At 40.8% G+C, this 16,583-nt stretch overlaps 2 protein-coding genes across 2 annotated transcripts in view; one reads left to right on the top strand and one right to left on the bottom strand.

Moving 5' to 3' along the window:
* Positions 1–1,683: 1,683 nt before the first annotated feature.
* Positions 1,684–12,993, bottom strand: unc45b (unc-45 myosin chaperone B). The gene is made up of 20 exons (XM_048981395.1): positions 12,867–12,993; positions 12,042–12,203; positions 11,460–11,496; positions 10,937–11,112; positions 10,602–10,691; positions 10,314–10,481; positions 9,535–9,700; positions 9,158–9,328; positions 8,894–9,065; positions 8,280–8,580; positions 7,687–7,781; positions 7,159–7,300; positions 6,794–6,934; positions 6,342–6,469; positions 6,106–6,172; positions 4,969–5,082; positions 4,575–4,690; positions 3,912–4,029; positions 3,113–3,268; positions 1,684–2,742 (listed from the first exon to the last, which is right to left on the bottom strand). Exons 2-20 carry the CDS (start codon positions 12,201–12,203, stop codon positions 2,479–2,481), a joined length of 2,784 nt encoding a protein of 927 aa, XP_048837352.1. The 5' UTR covers positions 12,867–12,993; the 3' UTR covers positions 1,684–2,478.
* Positions 12,994–13,336: 343 nt separating this feature from the next.
* Positions 13,337–16,583, top strand: part of pip5k1bb (phosphatidylinositol-4-phosphate 5-kinase, type I, beta b) — a 46,603-nt gene continuing 43,356 nt past the window's right edge. The window contains exon 1 of the mRNA XM_048981452.1: positions 13,337–13,591. The gene's annotated coding sequence lies outside the window, so the exon portion shown is untranslated. The remainder of the gene's footprint in view (positions 13,592–16,583) is intronic.

Below are 16,583 nucleotides of genomic sequence, written 5' to 3'. Positions count from 1 at the left end.
GGAGGCTGCCATGCAAGGTGCCAACCTGCACACGGGGAGCAATTTGGGGTTCAGTGTCTGGCTCAAGGACACTTTGATGGGGTCAGGAGGAACCAGGCCTCGAACCTGCAACCCTCCAGTTGCCGAACAATAGCACCACCATTAGGCCTCCGAAATGTTTCACTGTAGCAAAGGCGTTCTTTTGTTTGAAAGCATTGTTCTCTCTTCTATGAACACGGAGCTGATTTGTATTACCAAAAACCTCTCATTGTGTTTCATAGAATATTCTCTCAGAAGCACTGTTGCTTCTCAGCATGCATTTTAGCAAGCTCCAGTCAGGCATCCTTTGATCTTTGATCTTGGAGGTCACCCTGGATCTGTTTTGAAGTTACATCCTTGGTTCTCTCTCCAGTCAAACTACCCTTCTTGTCATGGGGATACCCAATGTACCATCCTCCCCAAATTCTATCAGCACATGAATTTTGTAACATGAGAGGGCAACATTTCGGCTGTGCTGTACACAACCGTTTATGATTTTTTTTCAAGGAAAGTCAAGTGGTCCTAGTACAATAATCAGACACTGTTATCAACTGCGTCCTCAACCAGATGAAGAATTTCACAACACTTGTGTAACCACAAGAGCCAACCAGAAGCCTTGCTTTACTAGTCCCCAAATAATTTTGGCCATGCAATTTACATTTGCTTTCATCCATCCATCCATTTTCCAGACCACTTATCCTACTGGGTTGCGGGGGGTCCTGAGCCTATCCCAGAAGCAACAGGCACGAGGCAGGGAATAATCCACAATAATACATTAAGTTATAAATCAAATGCAAAATGTCTGCTCTACAGAATATGGGATAAGGAATTGTGGATGCCAATTACTTTTGTCAGTCACAACTTATTTCACTGACAATTGATTCTTTTTCAAAAAGTGTGAGGGTGTCAATATTTTCGGCCATGCCTGTATTTAATATAAAAGGCATGCTTTTAAAATGAATGAAGTTTTAATAATCCCAACATTAGCTAATTAGTAACAGGTCGTCCCAATTTCTTTCCAGCTGTAATGGGTGCTGTTAAAAAAATAGGTTTGTCATATCTAAAATGGCATCACCATTAAACAAAGAATGATAGCATTTTCAGTTATCCATTTAAGTGCTGCCCTATTGTCACTTATTGCTGCATTACTTATCCATTTGGAAAAAAATGGAATTCAGTTTATATTAAAATACTAGCAAAAAATGACTTTTTATGGTAGTCAACAAATATAATATTGGATGGTTACTGCAAATACTGGAGCTTTGAAATCATTACGCTGACACACTTTGGCAGACACGATATCACAGTTTTACACCAAAATTAACCTGATGTAAACAAATTCTTTTTGGCAGCCTAAGGCTTTTGCGCAACACTGTATTGTCAGAAGATTCTCTTACAGCATGTGGAAATAATGCACGCGGCCATTATGACTCAGCAGGTTCACTAGAGGAGTTATACACATTTTTAAATATGGAAAATGGCACGATTTTCACTGTGAAATACTAAATAAAACATGATAACAGCAATTAAGATTATTGTGTGTATTAGAAAAGAGAAGTAAAATTTTAAGATGCAAAGACTCACGCGATTTTTTACACCATCACTGCATGTTTCAATATAGGAAACAAAATAACAGGATGTGGTAATGGCAGAAAAAACGTCACGTTATTTTTATTCAAAATCTTTTTATTGTTTGTTGTTGAGTTGGGTAATGATATTTAACATGTAACAAACAAATTCATGACATTTGATTCAACATTTGGTTTTGTGTAATAAGTGAAAAACTTCACCTTTAATTCATTTTTAAATACAAGCATTACAGTGATGAGATTTTCGGTAAATTTGTTAAGATTAAAACATTTTAACCCCTTGAAATGGTTATATTATAAATAAAATGATGTATATTTCCTCTTTAAAATACTGAATACTTATAGTTTACATTAAAATATGTCTCATCACTGGTTCATGACATCGACCTAAAAACTTGTGATATTGAGCTGTCTAAATACCAGCACTTAGCAGGAGACCGTTAACAGATATTTGATAATATGGTAATATTTTTATAAAACTTGATTTACGTACTTGTTCCAAATAACATGTAAATACAACCTTAGGTGTTTTATCTGCCATCAAAAAGCCAAAGAAAATGCTTTTTACACTATTATGAACTTCATGCAGGGCGTAAAAAGTATTAAAAAAAAAAACATTGGATCTGAAACAGTGTCATTAAGTATAAAAAGTACCTAATACAGATATATTAGTCAGAGTAGCTCTCAGTCAAAACTATTTCATACATTAATATTGGAAAAATTGGGCCTGCGAGCATTTGTATTCAGGTTTCAAAGGCTTCCTGATTTTTCCATTTTTCCAAAAAAGCATCCCATGTTTTGGCAGCTATGCCACGCAAAAGAGGGGGATTTAAAGCGATAAGTCCTCATGCATCCCCCCCTCTTCAGCAATTTAAGAGGAGAAGGGTTTGATTAGACCGAGGTCCATGGCCTTCGTCAAGCAAGTACGGGCTGTGTCGATCACTGCCTGCCTTGTGGGGTTGTCTTCCTGCTTGCTGATAACAGTGAGGATCTCCAGCATCTCGCTCTCGACCAGCTTCTTGGCCAGTTCATCATCGGCGCCCATTATGTTGTAGACAGTGACGATGCCTCGGTGCTGTATCTCCGGGTTGTCATGGAGGCACAACCTCTGTAGAATTTCCATCCACTGGGCCGTCTGTGAGGGCAACACAATAACAGTTCGTAAAATATTAATATTATAATGTCACGCGAAACAGGAATGCTCTAACTTGGTGTCAGTGACTGTTATGACTTGCTTATTGAATATTTACATTACAGCGATTCATTTGAAGTCACTGAACACATAGGTACCTTGACCCTTATTAGAAGAGGGGTTTGGAAGATGGATGGATGGATGAAAGAATACATGATAAAATAGTTTGTGGTATGACAGTCTTACGGAGCAGTTATAGTTACAGTTATAGCTATAGTTACAGCATCAAGTGGGAGAGAAAAGGTGGAGTGTGACTAGTTTGAGATGGTGAGATGGTGTCAGCCAAAGGTAGGGGGTGCAGCTGGGCTCCTACCACGAGAGTCAGCTTAGTGCAGATCTTCTTCTGCGCGGCTGTCAGCATGGCCAAAGCCCCGGCTGCTGCTATCTGAAGCTTCTCTTCATCCTCGCCACACAGCAGCACCAAAAGCTTTAGCTTGTCATTTCCATCTTCCAAGTATTTATCCTGCACCTGGGATCCCCAAAAAGATTGCAGATGATAAGGACACAGCGTCACCCAGGCAAAATAACCAGAGTGTTTTTATGTTTCTAAGTCTCATTGCTGAACTGAGAACTGAAGAAGCCTTTCGGATGAGAAGTGACACGTTGAAGAAGTTGAGGAAAGGAGTCAAGTTGCCTTCGATTCAAGCCCTTAAGATTATCGTGTCCTGGGTGGATGAGAACCCACACAGACATATAAAGCTTGGTATTTTAAACCATATCCAAACGCTGCATTTCTAAAAACCCCACTTTGCTTATAAAATAAAAGCAGAGAACTTTTGTCTTTGTGTAAGCATCAGTGCAGTTTTCCTGCCTTGAACATCCTAAGTAACCTGTAATATAGTCTGAAAACAGATGTCTTTCCACATTAAGTAGGCAAGCTTATAATTGGCTAGATTTTAATAATCTATTTGGTTTCTGTCACTGTCAATTCCATGTCATCTTAATTTCACATCAAGTAAAGATGTAAAGGTTTAAACACAGTACAGAAAATTCTTGCGATGAGTTTTCAAATATATAGACTCGGTGTAAACTAGGTACAAATTCTCCTTGGGTTTGAAGCTGAAGATGTATCTAGATGTATTAAAAGTCTAGCCAACATCAACACTACTCACCTCTTTACACACAACTAGGTTGCACATGCACTCTGTAGCCGCCTGCCTGATCTGGTCATGCTCCTCAAACATATGGTTCTCAATCTCCGGAAGAGCCTTTTCCTTTAGGATTTTCACTCTGTAATCCACAGAGGAGGAGGTTAATAATTATACATTGTGGATCTACTATGCACGGTGCATACGTCCGGTTGAGTGAATCAGACTATGAACCAGTTTGTGTTGCACTCAGCAGAAATGCATGAATTTTACGTTTTTCTCACTGAGTAATAGAACAAATCAAAAAGGCCTGGTTCATGTAATTTAGAGTTGTGCCATGTTATTTAGATAAAGCATACTTGAGAATATGTGGTGTTACTTTAAAGTATAAGTACATTATTCTCTTGTAACATGTGAACCCACTCTACATACAGTCCTGAGGTCACAGGAAGTACTAAGGAAGCTCACAGGAACTATCAACTACAAAGGAAGGCCTCAGAAAGCACTAAGGAAGCTCACAGGAACTATCAACTACAAAGGAAGGCCACAGAAAGCACTAAGGAAGGTCACAGGAACTATCAACTACAAAGGAAGGCCACAGAAAGCACTAAGGAAGGTCACAGGAACCATCAACTACAAAGGAAGGCCACAGAAAGTACTAAGGAAAGTCACAGGAAGTACACTCACCTCAGCTTGTCGTTAAGTGCTGCTAGGTTGGTGAGGCTCATGAGAGCTTCATAGTTCTGCAGGCCGTCCTTGTCGGCGTGAAGAAGGCTCACCAGGGGTCTCACCACCTCATATATCTGTCATACATTGAAGGGAAGAAGACAAAGGGATATAAAGTCATTCAGCCTTTTGGGAACATGCACATGCCGTGCTTTAAAGAAGTATTTTCACATTTACTTTGTGAATGGATCTGTTAAGTGTGGCACGCCCTCAGTATGAACATTTTTACCATCTGCAACCAATTTCCATGTATATTCGCAGTATTGACTACAACTAAGACTAAAATATCCAGAACATGTCATCCCTCAGGGAAGGAACAGGCACAACTACTTTATATGATGAGACGTGGTTTTACCCTCTCGCCAGGAAATGCAATCTCGGGGTTTGAAATGGCCGCAATCTTAGCCAGAGCGTGAGCAGCTTTCGTTGTGCCGACTTCTGTTCCTTCCAGGGCCAGTGGAATCAGCGCCTGCGGCGACGAGGTGAAAAGCTGTCAAACAGCATGTCCACAGTGTAACACCATAAGAACATCAGAAATTTACAAACGAGAGGAGGCCATTCGGCCCATCAAACTCATTTGGGAAGAACTTTACTAATAGCTCAGAGTTGTTAAAATGTTATCTGGCTCTGATTTAAAGGAACCCAGGGATTTAGCTTGCTCTACACTAACAGGAAGACTATTCCATACTCTAACTACATGCTGTGTAAAGAACTTGTTCCTCAAACGTGTTCCTTAAACTTGTTCAGTTTAAAATGTTCTCCTGTTAATTTCCACTTATTACCACGAGTTCTAGTATTTAAACTAATATTGAAATAACCACACAAAGCACCTGGTTATTGCTGAGTGATGGATAATGTTAAAAAAAATGCATGAAATGAACAGAATGTTTTCAAATGTTGGCATAAACAGAAAAAGTCAACTTTGTATTTGAAAAGAATGTTGGTGACAAAAGCAGATTCTATACTTTTAAACATTAGCAAGCATGTGACTATTGTGCCAAAAGTCTTTTTTATGTCTCTATGACAGTCATGTCAGACACAGTTTTCATTCTGGGGAGCTAGTATATCCAAATTTTAGATTCACTGTGTTTTTCCTAATCTCTCTATAAGTGATAAAATATCCTAAAATATCGAGAAAATATCATTTGAAAATCACTGACATTTTACCATATGTAAAAATAATTTCTATACTGCCTCCTGAGACAAATGTATTGGTAAAAATATTATATATCTATATATTAATCCATCTACATTACTACAAGCCAAGAAAGTAGCTCATAATAATACAATATAGTCAGGAATTTAAATGCTTATTAACTAAAAGGAAACATTTAGCATATATTATTGTCTATTCAACATACGATTGTAATATGAGTGAGAACTAGTCGGCATATTCTGATTTATTATTTCTGGTGTCTTACAGTCTTTGACTTCAGGAAGTTCTTCCATGCTGCTTTGTGTATTAGACAGCAACACTTTCCTAAGCGCTCACCTTTCCACCTCCCTGTGCAACAATGGTGCCGCGATCTTTAGTGTCCTCCGCCAGAGATAGGAACACTCTGCACAGAAATGCGACAAAGTGCAGTGAGTGAGTTATGAAATGTACGTACTGACGTCATCAATCAGCCTTCACATTTTAATATGTCTGGCTGGTTTCATAATACATTCCGTAGTCTGCGTTACTCTTTTTGAAAGTAGTGAGACTAAGTGTGCTACATTAATACTGACCTTGCGAGCATCTCTTTGGTCTGGTCGGTTAGGATGGTGCTGTCCGCTTTCACCATGCAGGTCAGAGCAGAGATGACTCCTGCCTTCAACAACCGCTTCACTCGCTTCACAATGAAGTCCTTCTTGTCCTGAAGGTGGGAAGTTTCCTTGTGATTGCTGCCACCTTCACAGACTAACAAGCTGTGGGTGCCCGCTGCCTCTTTTCGCCAATACACCCATCGACAAAGGCAATAGAGGCAGAGTAACCCAGTAACCCAGCCACAGAGAATCATATTTGGACTTATTTGGACAATAAACAAGGGATGAATGAAGGAAGGGGAGTGACCCCCCCAGTCCTTGACAGTCTGAGTTGTCCGGGGCGACTTTAGAGACTCCTGGAGTGAACATCTCAGGATGGAATAGGGAGATATTGTGTTGGGGGGATGCTGCGAGATAAATGGGAGATGCATTACCTTAGGATGCTGCTCAGGCACATGCTGCTTAGAAAATTTGGCCAGCTGGACGAGCTCCGGAATGATCTCCTTCTTGTCATAGCTGTTGGTGCAGTTGACTAGTGTGCAGGCTACGGCATATAGGATGGTCTTGTCTGTGGACTGGGTACAGAAGAAGAGGAACGGTCTCCAATGAGCCTGGGTTGTCTGCTAAGTTTCTTACACGAGTATGACTAGTTACCTGAGTATGGTATATTTGAAACATGTAAAATAATATATATTTGTACATTGTTGTACATAATATATTGTATCTTAAAGTTAATTCATTTGATAAAAAAAAAATAACATGTCAAATCGGCTTGCTGTGCAAGAATCTTCTAAGGCACCTTGGAGAGCTCAAACATAGCCCTCAACGCTGGTTCGTCTTCAACAAAGTCGTCCTTCACATCGGCGTCATTCGTCAGATACGCCAGACCCTCTATTGCCCACTTTCTGGTACGGACGTCAATGCTGGAGTTACACAGCCATCTGTAACGCGGAACATAAAGGAGCACTTTTACAACGTGACCAGTGTCAGCACATGAGACAAGATGTAGATGCTATATGATATACGGGTCAGACACATTTGTTGAAATACACCTAAGAATGACCCCTGATATATTTCAATATAAACTACTTTACTTTTTGTTAAAATGCAGAAGAGGACTGGGATTCTTAGCTCACCGTCGACTGGAATCAAAGTATAGTTGTGAAGGTTAACTTAAAATCCTTAAGCATTCATCAGTGGCTGCCTGACTGCAGGTGACCAAGGAAATTCACTGATGACAGCATGTTTTCCTCTGTCTAAACCAGGAGCCTTGGAACCTTATTTTTTGCCACAACACCGTATGAGCAGTTTCACCGAGTTGACTCACTTCCTGCATTGTTTGGCCAGTTTCTCTGTGGAACCTTCTGCAAACTGCCTCATACTGTAATCATCACCACCAGCTGACCCCAACTTGCATAGACCCTGAAAGGACAAAGACAAACAGAACGTTATGGGAAAACTCAACCTACCCATTCAGATTAATGGAAAAATATATAGACAAAGTGGCTGGGGAGAGGGAAGTCTAGGTTTCCCTGCTTAAACTGCTGCCCCGCGACCCGACCTGGAAAAGAGGTAAGAGATAGCTGGATGGATGGATGGATAATACCGTTTTGTAACTCTGTCCCTACGCATAACTGATGTACTGTCAGTATGACTTAATGTCCCTCTACTCGTGCTGTTTGGGTAGGACAATATTATTATTCTGTGTTATTGTTGTGGTCTCCATATTGTAAATATCTAAGCCTGTTTAAGAAGGGCTTCATTCGGCATTAGTTTGATTTTAGCAAACAGTAACTTTAGATTAAATTAAATCTAAAATGATGGAAAAGATTCTTTTAGTTTTATTTAGCCGTGAGGTTCAGTTGCAACGTACATTATATCCTGTAGATGCAAGGTTCAGTTTCCCAGGGTCTCACTCACCACCAGGGACCGGATTTTGATCTTCTCATTCTTGGTCTTCTTGTAGATGTCCTTAAGTAGGGAGACTCCATTGCTGATGATGAAGGAGGCGCGGCTCATCTTGCTGGAGGCGTGGATGAGGGCCTCCACGGCCACCAGCTGGTCCACTTCTCTTTCTGAGCCACACAGTGCAACCATCATCTCCATGACGCCCTGTCGCCCCACTAGGATGTTGCCCACATCAAATGGGCCTTGCAGCACTCCCGACAGGGCGCTGATGGCGTGGATGATCTTGTCCATATCTTTCGGGTCAAATTTCCCTCTAAAAACAGACAGGGTGCACACAAGAGACAGGTTAAATATGTAAATGCACAATGAATGTTCAATTCATCTAAGGATGGACCTGGCAGCGGTGGTTGTATTTTGAAAGAAAATGTCTTTTTGGCAAGGAAAACGAGATTATTCATATGATATTTTTAATACTGCCATCTCATCCAGGACGTACTGCTGCCTTGTGACCTTTGCACCCTTGTAAAGGCCCCAGACCCTCCCTACATGACCCTACATTGTGCAGATGGTTGGAGGGATGGTAGTTTTAGTGGGGTTCACATGACAGCTGACAGCGAGACTCTTACTTAATGTACTCGTCACACACATCCCGGAAGTTGTCCCTCTCAGGGTCACAACGCAGGTCCTCATACAGCTTGTTGAGGAGAACGCTGGCAATCAGCTGCGTGTTATCGGTCAAAGGCAGCTGATCTGGCAGTTCGGGTACCTGACCGCAAACTTTCAGGATCTTTTTTAAACCTGGAGAGCAGACATGTAGGTGAGGGGTGAGCGTGACCTGCTACATGCCAATCAAACTCGGCTAATCAAAGCTAAACATGCAGTTTGCTCACCGTGGTCAATGGTGAAGAGGGTCTTCGAATGATCTGCATCTTTCTTGTCCTTCCTTGGCACGTTTTTGCTCAGGAGGTTAAGGGCCTGATCCCGACCATGTCCTGAGACGTTCTTGTTCACTATCATTTCTAGGAACGCCAGCAGGATGTTCTTCAAGTCCTTGGTTGTATCTGTAGCAAAACACATTTTGAAGGTATTTTTTGGCATTTTTGAATGAAATGGCTTCACACAATCATATATGTAAATGTTTCAAATTATATTTATTTAATGGCAATTATGCATACAGTGGTAAATCTGTACCCACTGCAGGTTAATCTATAGCCTCCATTTACTCAACTTGGTCAATATTCAACAGAAAAGCTGAGGGCTTCCCTACCCAGGACAATGGCCTCCTCCTTCCCATAAGCCCTGTTGTCCGCTCCAGTAAGTGAGTCGTACACACACTGGAACAAGTTACAAGTCGCCAGAGCGATATCCTCATTGTCGGTTCCCATAATGCTGCAAAATTTCTGAATGCCAACCATATGGATAATCGCTGTAGCCTGTGGGTGGAAAAAGTACATTTCAACGGGCTACACATAAACGTTACATTTGTATTATTTTTCAAGGAAAAGCTTAAGAAATCAAACTTACAAAATAAGCCACCGAGGACAAGACATATTCTTACCTGAAAATATCTACTAATTTAAATCATGTAATCTAACAACCACAGAATATATACATATTAGCCTTTAACACTGTTTCCCAATCCGGGCCTCGGGGACTCCCAGACAGTCCATGTTTTTGCCTCCTCCCAGCCCCCGGTAGGGGAAGGGGGTCCCTGAGGACTGGGTTAGGAAACACTGGCCTATAACATCACAATCTTTATCTGCAAGTCAAGGCCTCGTTCTAACCATTTTTTCCTCTTAGTCAGTTACATTAAGCCCATCCAGACCCATCCACAACATTCCGATTCCTTCCCTTCTTCCCTCTATCCCCTGATCCCCTGTTTGCCCCTGTTTGAGTTTTGCATGGGCCTTCCAAGGCTTACGCTGATATATAAGCCAGCAGGAGAAATGCTTGTGGTTGTGTCATATTTCAATCATGTGATACGATTTTATCATTTTTATAGACGTGGATGACGTTGCCACACACATCTCCACTCTGCTCACTCACCCTGGCTTTGTGTCCTGTACACATTCCTGACAGGGTCCGGATCGCGGCCAGAATCATCTCAGGTTTTCCGGTTTCGATCAGCTTCATCAGCAGTGGGATACCGTTGTTCTGGAAGATTCTCTCTGCTCCTGCATCTTCTCTTGCCAGCACTATCAGGTTGTTTGCGGCCTATAAAGGTAATGAATTGCACAATGTTATATTTATTTACCCTATAAGAACGGGGTGAGAGTTCATGATAGTATGGTGGCATTAAATATTAAAAAAATATTCTACACTTTTCTTTCCAACCTTTTCTATCTTGTCTTTTTCCGTTTCTTCATCAAGCAGAATGTCAAACATGTTCTGCACTCGGGAATCTGTAGAAAACGTCGTCTTCAGCTGTTAAAAAAGATTGGCGGTTTGAAAACCGAACTTAAGTCACATCAGCAGAGTGAGATTAAACAAACAGATTACTCGAGAATTATTTGAAGAAGTAGAAATTATGAAAGTAATTCATACTTTAAATCATTACAGATGATATACGTTACTCTAATTTCTCCATTCTGTTTGATAAATGTTACCTTGAAGTAAACAGTGCCTTTATAAAATCTTTTATGAAGAATGTTCCAGAAAGGAGAGCTAACCTTTAGCTGGATCTCTGCTCCCAGCCTCCGTAGGGTTTCCAGGAAGGTCTTATTCTTGGGCTCAAGGGTGGCACACCTCTGGACGTCCTTGAAGGCCATGTCAAGCTTGCCGAGCTTCTCGTAAGCCTGACATCTCCTGAAAAGTGCTTTGATGTCTTTGGCATCCACATCAATTGCTGCTCGAGGAAAGTGGTTATTCAGAAGCGTCAGAATTACATTCCATATACAGAAGCTATATATGCCCCGTAAAACACTGTAATTTTCTATGTAACTTTACACCACAAGAAATCATACAGCTGACTTTCATGGTAATTTTCACCATATTCAACAGAAGGTCTTATATCTGATCACTCAAATGAAACATCAGTCTCATGTACAAAACTAAAGTATGACTGTTAACATGAAATCTGCATTTAATTGGGGGGGGGGTTACATTAATGCTTTCTTTTGGCCTTTTTTTATTTTCAAACATACAGATTTAATTCTACGGGTCACTGGATTTATTTTCTGCGGTTAAACATACCTCTAGAAGCATCTGAGGCGGCATGAGTATAATTTTCCTGTGATGGAAAACAAATAAACGGGCATCAAATCAAAATAAGAGGCCTGCAAGAAGACCTGTCCGTGCCCTAAGAAGTCTGCCCCCCCTAATGGATGCACCAGGGTAGGACTTCCCTTAATGAATAAGCACAGTGATCATTCAATAGCAAATTAGCCAGCAGAATGTCGAATGAGAGATTAAATGTGACGTGCAACACCCAGCTGAGACTTGCACGTAATTTAAAATTCAATTAAAAATTCACCCGGGATGTTTACTTAATTAAATTTTAAGTTAATTGCTTCAATTTATAATACACACTATTAAAAAAAATGACACTTCCCATACACCCAGGAATACTGCAGCCTCCGATATATACATGTATACAGTCAACAATACAATATAGCAAACTTTAATCTAAGATTACAATATATAGGACTCACTGAAATAATATAGATTTGAAACTAATGTTAATATCGCATGAGGCTCAAAGCAATACGAAGTTCAAAGCAGTGGAAAAAAGCAAAACTGGTCACCTAAATAAGCGACATAAAGGCTGCTTGTTACCTTTTTCAGGTAGCAGGCTGATCTGTTCCGGTGAATAACTGCCAGCTGGTTTTTGTCTTTGCAGCTCTTGATAGCCTTGGTGTAGCACTCGATCGCCTTGTCAATCTCATTTGCCTGGAAGTGTTTGTTTCCTTCATCTTTAAGTTGCACTGGGTCCTCCATCTGCAACAGGAACGGGAGGTTATTGGTTCAAAGCCATCACATGTTCCTCTCGGTGTACATTAATTAGTGGACACACGCTTATGACTAGGTACAAGGTGTGAAATAATTAGTACATGCAAAAATAGTTGTATATTGTCATTGAATGTTAGACCAAAAATGTACGGAAATAAAACATAACTGTACCCAGGTGTAATGCTACCCTAGAACAAAAGACGGGGTTATTTTTAATCCATTACTCAGTTTTTTAGTTTCCATTGTAATGATCGTTTTAGCAGTTTAGCCGTGTTGAGATTTCACTTCATTTAACGCGAAAATGAATGACGAAGTCAAACAGCTCTGGAATGTAAAATCAATACGTCTTAATGAGAAAAAAAATATTCAAAAAGTCTCAGACGTACCTTTCTGCTCTGTGGTCTGCGCTTCACCCCCAATCCCTTCACCAAATGGCCCAGCGCATGTTCTACCAAACCTTAAAGGCCCTTGTCTTTGGCCTTATTTGGGCATTGCTTTGTGGCCCTGTGGCCTCTCGCCACTGACAAGGACTGACATGTGGATAACACCCATGCCCCCTCTTTCCCCGTGATAACACACACACATAGCATCGTACACCAGACTGCATCACCTTCATGTGAAACACATGTAAATCGCTGCTGCGCACAGTACCTTTGCTCGTCTAAGTGTCCGTCCTCTTCCGCCTCTAGTCCGTATAGTGATTTTCAAGTTCTCTTCTCAATAACCGTTACGGTACTGAACTTGTCCCACTGTGACTAGCTACCATACTCCATATATATCTCAATGAGTTGGATAAGAGCCAGAATGCTGGCGGGAGTCACTACAAGCTCCCAGAGGGTGGGAGGGATTCTGACCCCCGGGGTCATTCATTATAAAAAAAGTACAACAAATTTTAAAAGCACAAGTCAATCAGCTATAATCAATATCACCAGACAACTGACTTTGTATACCAAATGTAAGACACTCACATTATTTCATTTTGGTGTCTCCATAACTGCATCAAAAAAATTGGTCACCCCTTTGAATATTGGTTTGACCCTGGACAGGGCTAATTATGGAATTGGCATAACAGCTGACAGTTCACTACAAAGTGTCTGACCTCCCAAATGTCTTGGGGGAGGAGAGAGTAGCTGACAGCTGTATGAACAGGCCAAGACGAGCAGGTTCTAGAAAGGCGAGTGAGAATCTTCTCGTGTGTGTACGTTAAGGGGTGGGGCTAAGCCATGCCGCCCGCAGCTGGTCCTTACAATGATCCAGGACCTTCCAAATGCAGTCACATCCCAGCATTCCTCGCTTTGTTGGAGCCATGCTGTGCATGAGTGACAGGAACAGAGTGTCGGGCTCATGTGCCACTGTAGTTTGCATCTCGGGATCAGGTAGGTTGAACCACGACATTATTGTTAAGTTAGTGTCCTGCTGATTTTTGCTCAAACACAATAACAGATGGATAGATAGATAGATAGATAGATAGATAGATAGATAGATAGATAGATAGATAGATAGATAGATAGATAGATAGATAGATAGATAGATAGATAGATAGATAGATAGAACTTTATTAATCCCTCGGGAAGGTTCCTCTGGGAAATTCTACTTTCCAGCAGCAGTACACCAGCATATTACAAGTTACAAATACAATAAAAAAAAATACAATATAAGAGAATTTAAAATACATGTACTAAAGTAAGAGCCAAATAGATATTGCGGTATTGCACATGAGATTGCACAGTTATGTGGTCCATTGCACAGTCCAAATGTTCGATTGTTTCTCCCCGTCCTACTCTGACCTCCTTTTTCCCCTCCTCCTCCTCTCCCTCAGTGAGGAGTTGAACAGTTTGATGGCGTGTGGGACAAAGGAGGCAACTCAATCAGAATTTAAACAATATCAAACAACAAAGAATGCATCTTATATAAAACAAAGTCTTTAAAAGGCAAATTGAATCAATTTATTTATTAAGTATCTAGTTTTGCTACTGTGTCTCATAAGGTGTGTAAAACATTAAACGTGCAATTCTTGTTACAAGTGTTTCATATTTTCTGCAATGTCCTGATGAAGAGTAAGTGGAGTTTTTCTTTGAATCAGCCAACACTTCACTACAGTGTTACTGTAATACAATGTATCACGTTCATAAGTATAGCTATGCAGTATGCTTATTTCAGTCTTAATGTTGCTTTAATCATTCCAAAACAATCAGACCAGCAGTAGAAAAAAAAATCCAGAGAAGGAAGAGGGGGGGGGGGGGGGGGAGGGTGTGGAGCCTATTTCTGGAAGTTGGTGAAGATGAGGCCCCTGAATAACCTGAGATAACATAACTGGCAGCACATTAGGGGCTACAACAGGAAATAAGGCAGAAAATATCTGTGTTTACTGACATGTTGAGCATTGGATGAGAAACACAACAATGGCCGATTTCTTGAAATGTACCTACCGCTCCTCAAATCCTAAAGCTTACATAGAAAACATTACGTTTTCATAGACACACACACGCTGAGATTAGGTATATGCAAATATCTTTATGGGGACTCTCCATTCATTTCTACAGGCATAATCCTAATCCTAACTATGATAACCTTAACCCCTACCCAGCCCTAACCTTAAACTTAATAAACCAAACAAAGGATAAGGCTACTTGCATTTTCAGCTTTTTCATTGCAGTCACAGATTTTTATAAAATGGAGTTTCCCCAGTAGGGACCGAAATAATATCCCCAGGTCAAAAGAACAGGTTTTCATCACCATGAGGGGGACATTTGGTCCCCACAATGTAATATATGCATGAGCAGACACAAACACACGCCCTGGTAATCTTAACATTTTTTCGCCATCAGATTTGGTTGTTTATTTGTCTCTTTGTGCCATCAGTGTGAATCTTGTGTATCTGACATAAAAACAAATGAGAAACTAAATAAAGGAAAAACTTTGATGACAAAAGCTAAAAAAGAGAATCACTTTGCAGCCATTGAGCTCACGTGCTGCTTTGGGAAGCTGCTTTGCGTGTGAGCTGTACTCTTAGTCAATGAAATGTTTCTGCTCTCATTGACCGGGTGACCTGGATTACTGAAGGAGTTAATTAAGATTAAGAAAGATGAGCATCCGGTTCATCCTTTTCAATTCAATACAATTCGATTCATTTTTATATAGCGTCTTTCACAACAAAGTTGTCCCAAAGTGCTTTACAGGGTTGTGTTGTGATACATACAACATAAGTAGAGGGAGATACAGAACGGGAAAGAAGGAAGGAAAGAAACTGAATAAAGAAAGAAGAAAGACAGAAGACAAGGGAGGAGAAGAACCAAAAACTCCCAAGGAAGGAGAAAAAGAAACTTCTGGGGGTCCAAGGTCAACTGGCCCCCCAACCCCCCTGGGCAGACTAACATCACTGAACACAGAAAAGAGTGGACATGCTTGCTAAAAGGGAGGTATAATCTGGGATTAAGAATGAAGAGAAAGTCCATCAATGAGTCCGTTATCCATGTTGGCCTCTGAGGGGGGGCCAAGCTCTTTCCTCCACGTTCAGCTGTGTCGGGTGGCGCTGAAGGCTGCACACAGGATGACGCAGTTCGTTTGACCCATTTGCAATGTCACCCCTCCATGGCAAACGGTCTAAGACAATTATTATTATAAGAAAATTACACATCAGGTCTGTCTCTGAATTATGCAGCTCCCTTTGATTTTCAGTGACAATGAAACTTAATTAAATACAGGCATCATTCATAGTCAGGTGATTCCACTGCTCCAAGGCTGTGGATTGGATTCCTGTCCTGGTTCCACAAGACATTTAGCTTAGGTGAGCTGGGGTCTTTGAATTGTGGTGTGTGTGTGTGTTTATAAAAATCTGTGACTGCAATCAAGAAACTAAAAATGTCAATAGTCTTGTATTTTGTTTGGTTACTTACGGTTAAGATTAGAGTTGGGCAGGAGTTGAGGTTGTCATTGCTGGGATTAGGATTTTGCCCATAGAAATGAATGGACAGTCCCCACAAAGTTATGAATACAAATTTTGTGTGTGTGAGTGTGTATCACATCCTGTCCAATGTGTATGTTACTTGTGCTCTGCTCTTCCTGGGGGAGGTTGCATGGCATTGTGACTTCTCATCCATTAAGAAGTTACGGAAACTGATTTTATGGACCACGAAGTGTGCCGATATCTTTATTTACAGTCCACTGAGTTGATCAAGGGTTTTCTCCATAACTGCTTAACCAGAACAGGGTGTCACACCTGTATTAGCCAAGCACCCACTCAACCACGCCTAACCACTAACTACTCCACCTTTCCTCAATATTAGACACATCTGTAAATCATCAACTGGATCAATCAGGCACAGATTAAAGGGTCCTGGTTTCAGTGGTAACTTTGTGGAGTATTGA

This window comes from Brienomyrus brachyistius, chromosome 2 (genome assembly GCF_023856365.1).
Source record: "Brienomyrus brachyistius isolate T26 chromosome 2, BBRACH_0.4, whole genome shotgun sequence".
In the NCBI taxonomy this organism is placed as follows: domain Eukaryota; kingdom Metazoa; phylum Chordata; class Actinopteri; order Osteoglossiformes; family Mormyridae; genus Brienomyrus; species Brienomyrus brachyistius.
This window is presented reverse-complemented; position numbering and strand designations above follow the sequence as displayed.

Coding starts and splice junctions, on each gene's coding strand:
- unc45b (XM_048981395.1), bottom strand. CDS start 12,203: ATGGAGGACCCAGTGCAACTTAAAGATGAAGGAAACAAACACTTCCAG. Junction 6,173..6,341: donor ACCAAAGAGATGCTCGCAAG/GTCAGTATTAAT, acceptor ATTTCTGTGCAG/AGTGTTCCTATCTCTGGCGG. Junction 2,743..3,112: donor GCACTAAGCTGACTCTCGTG/GTAGGAGCCCAG, acceptor TTGCCCTCACAG/ACGGCCCAGTGGATGGAAAT.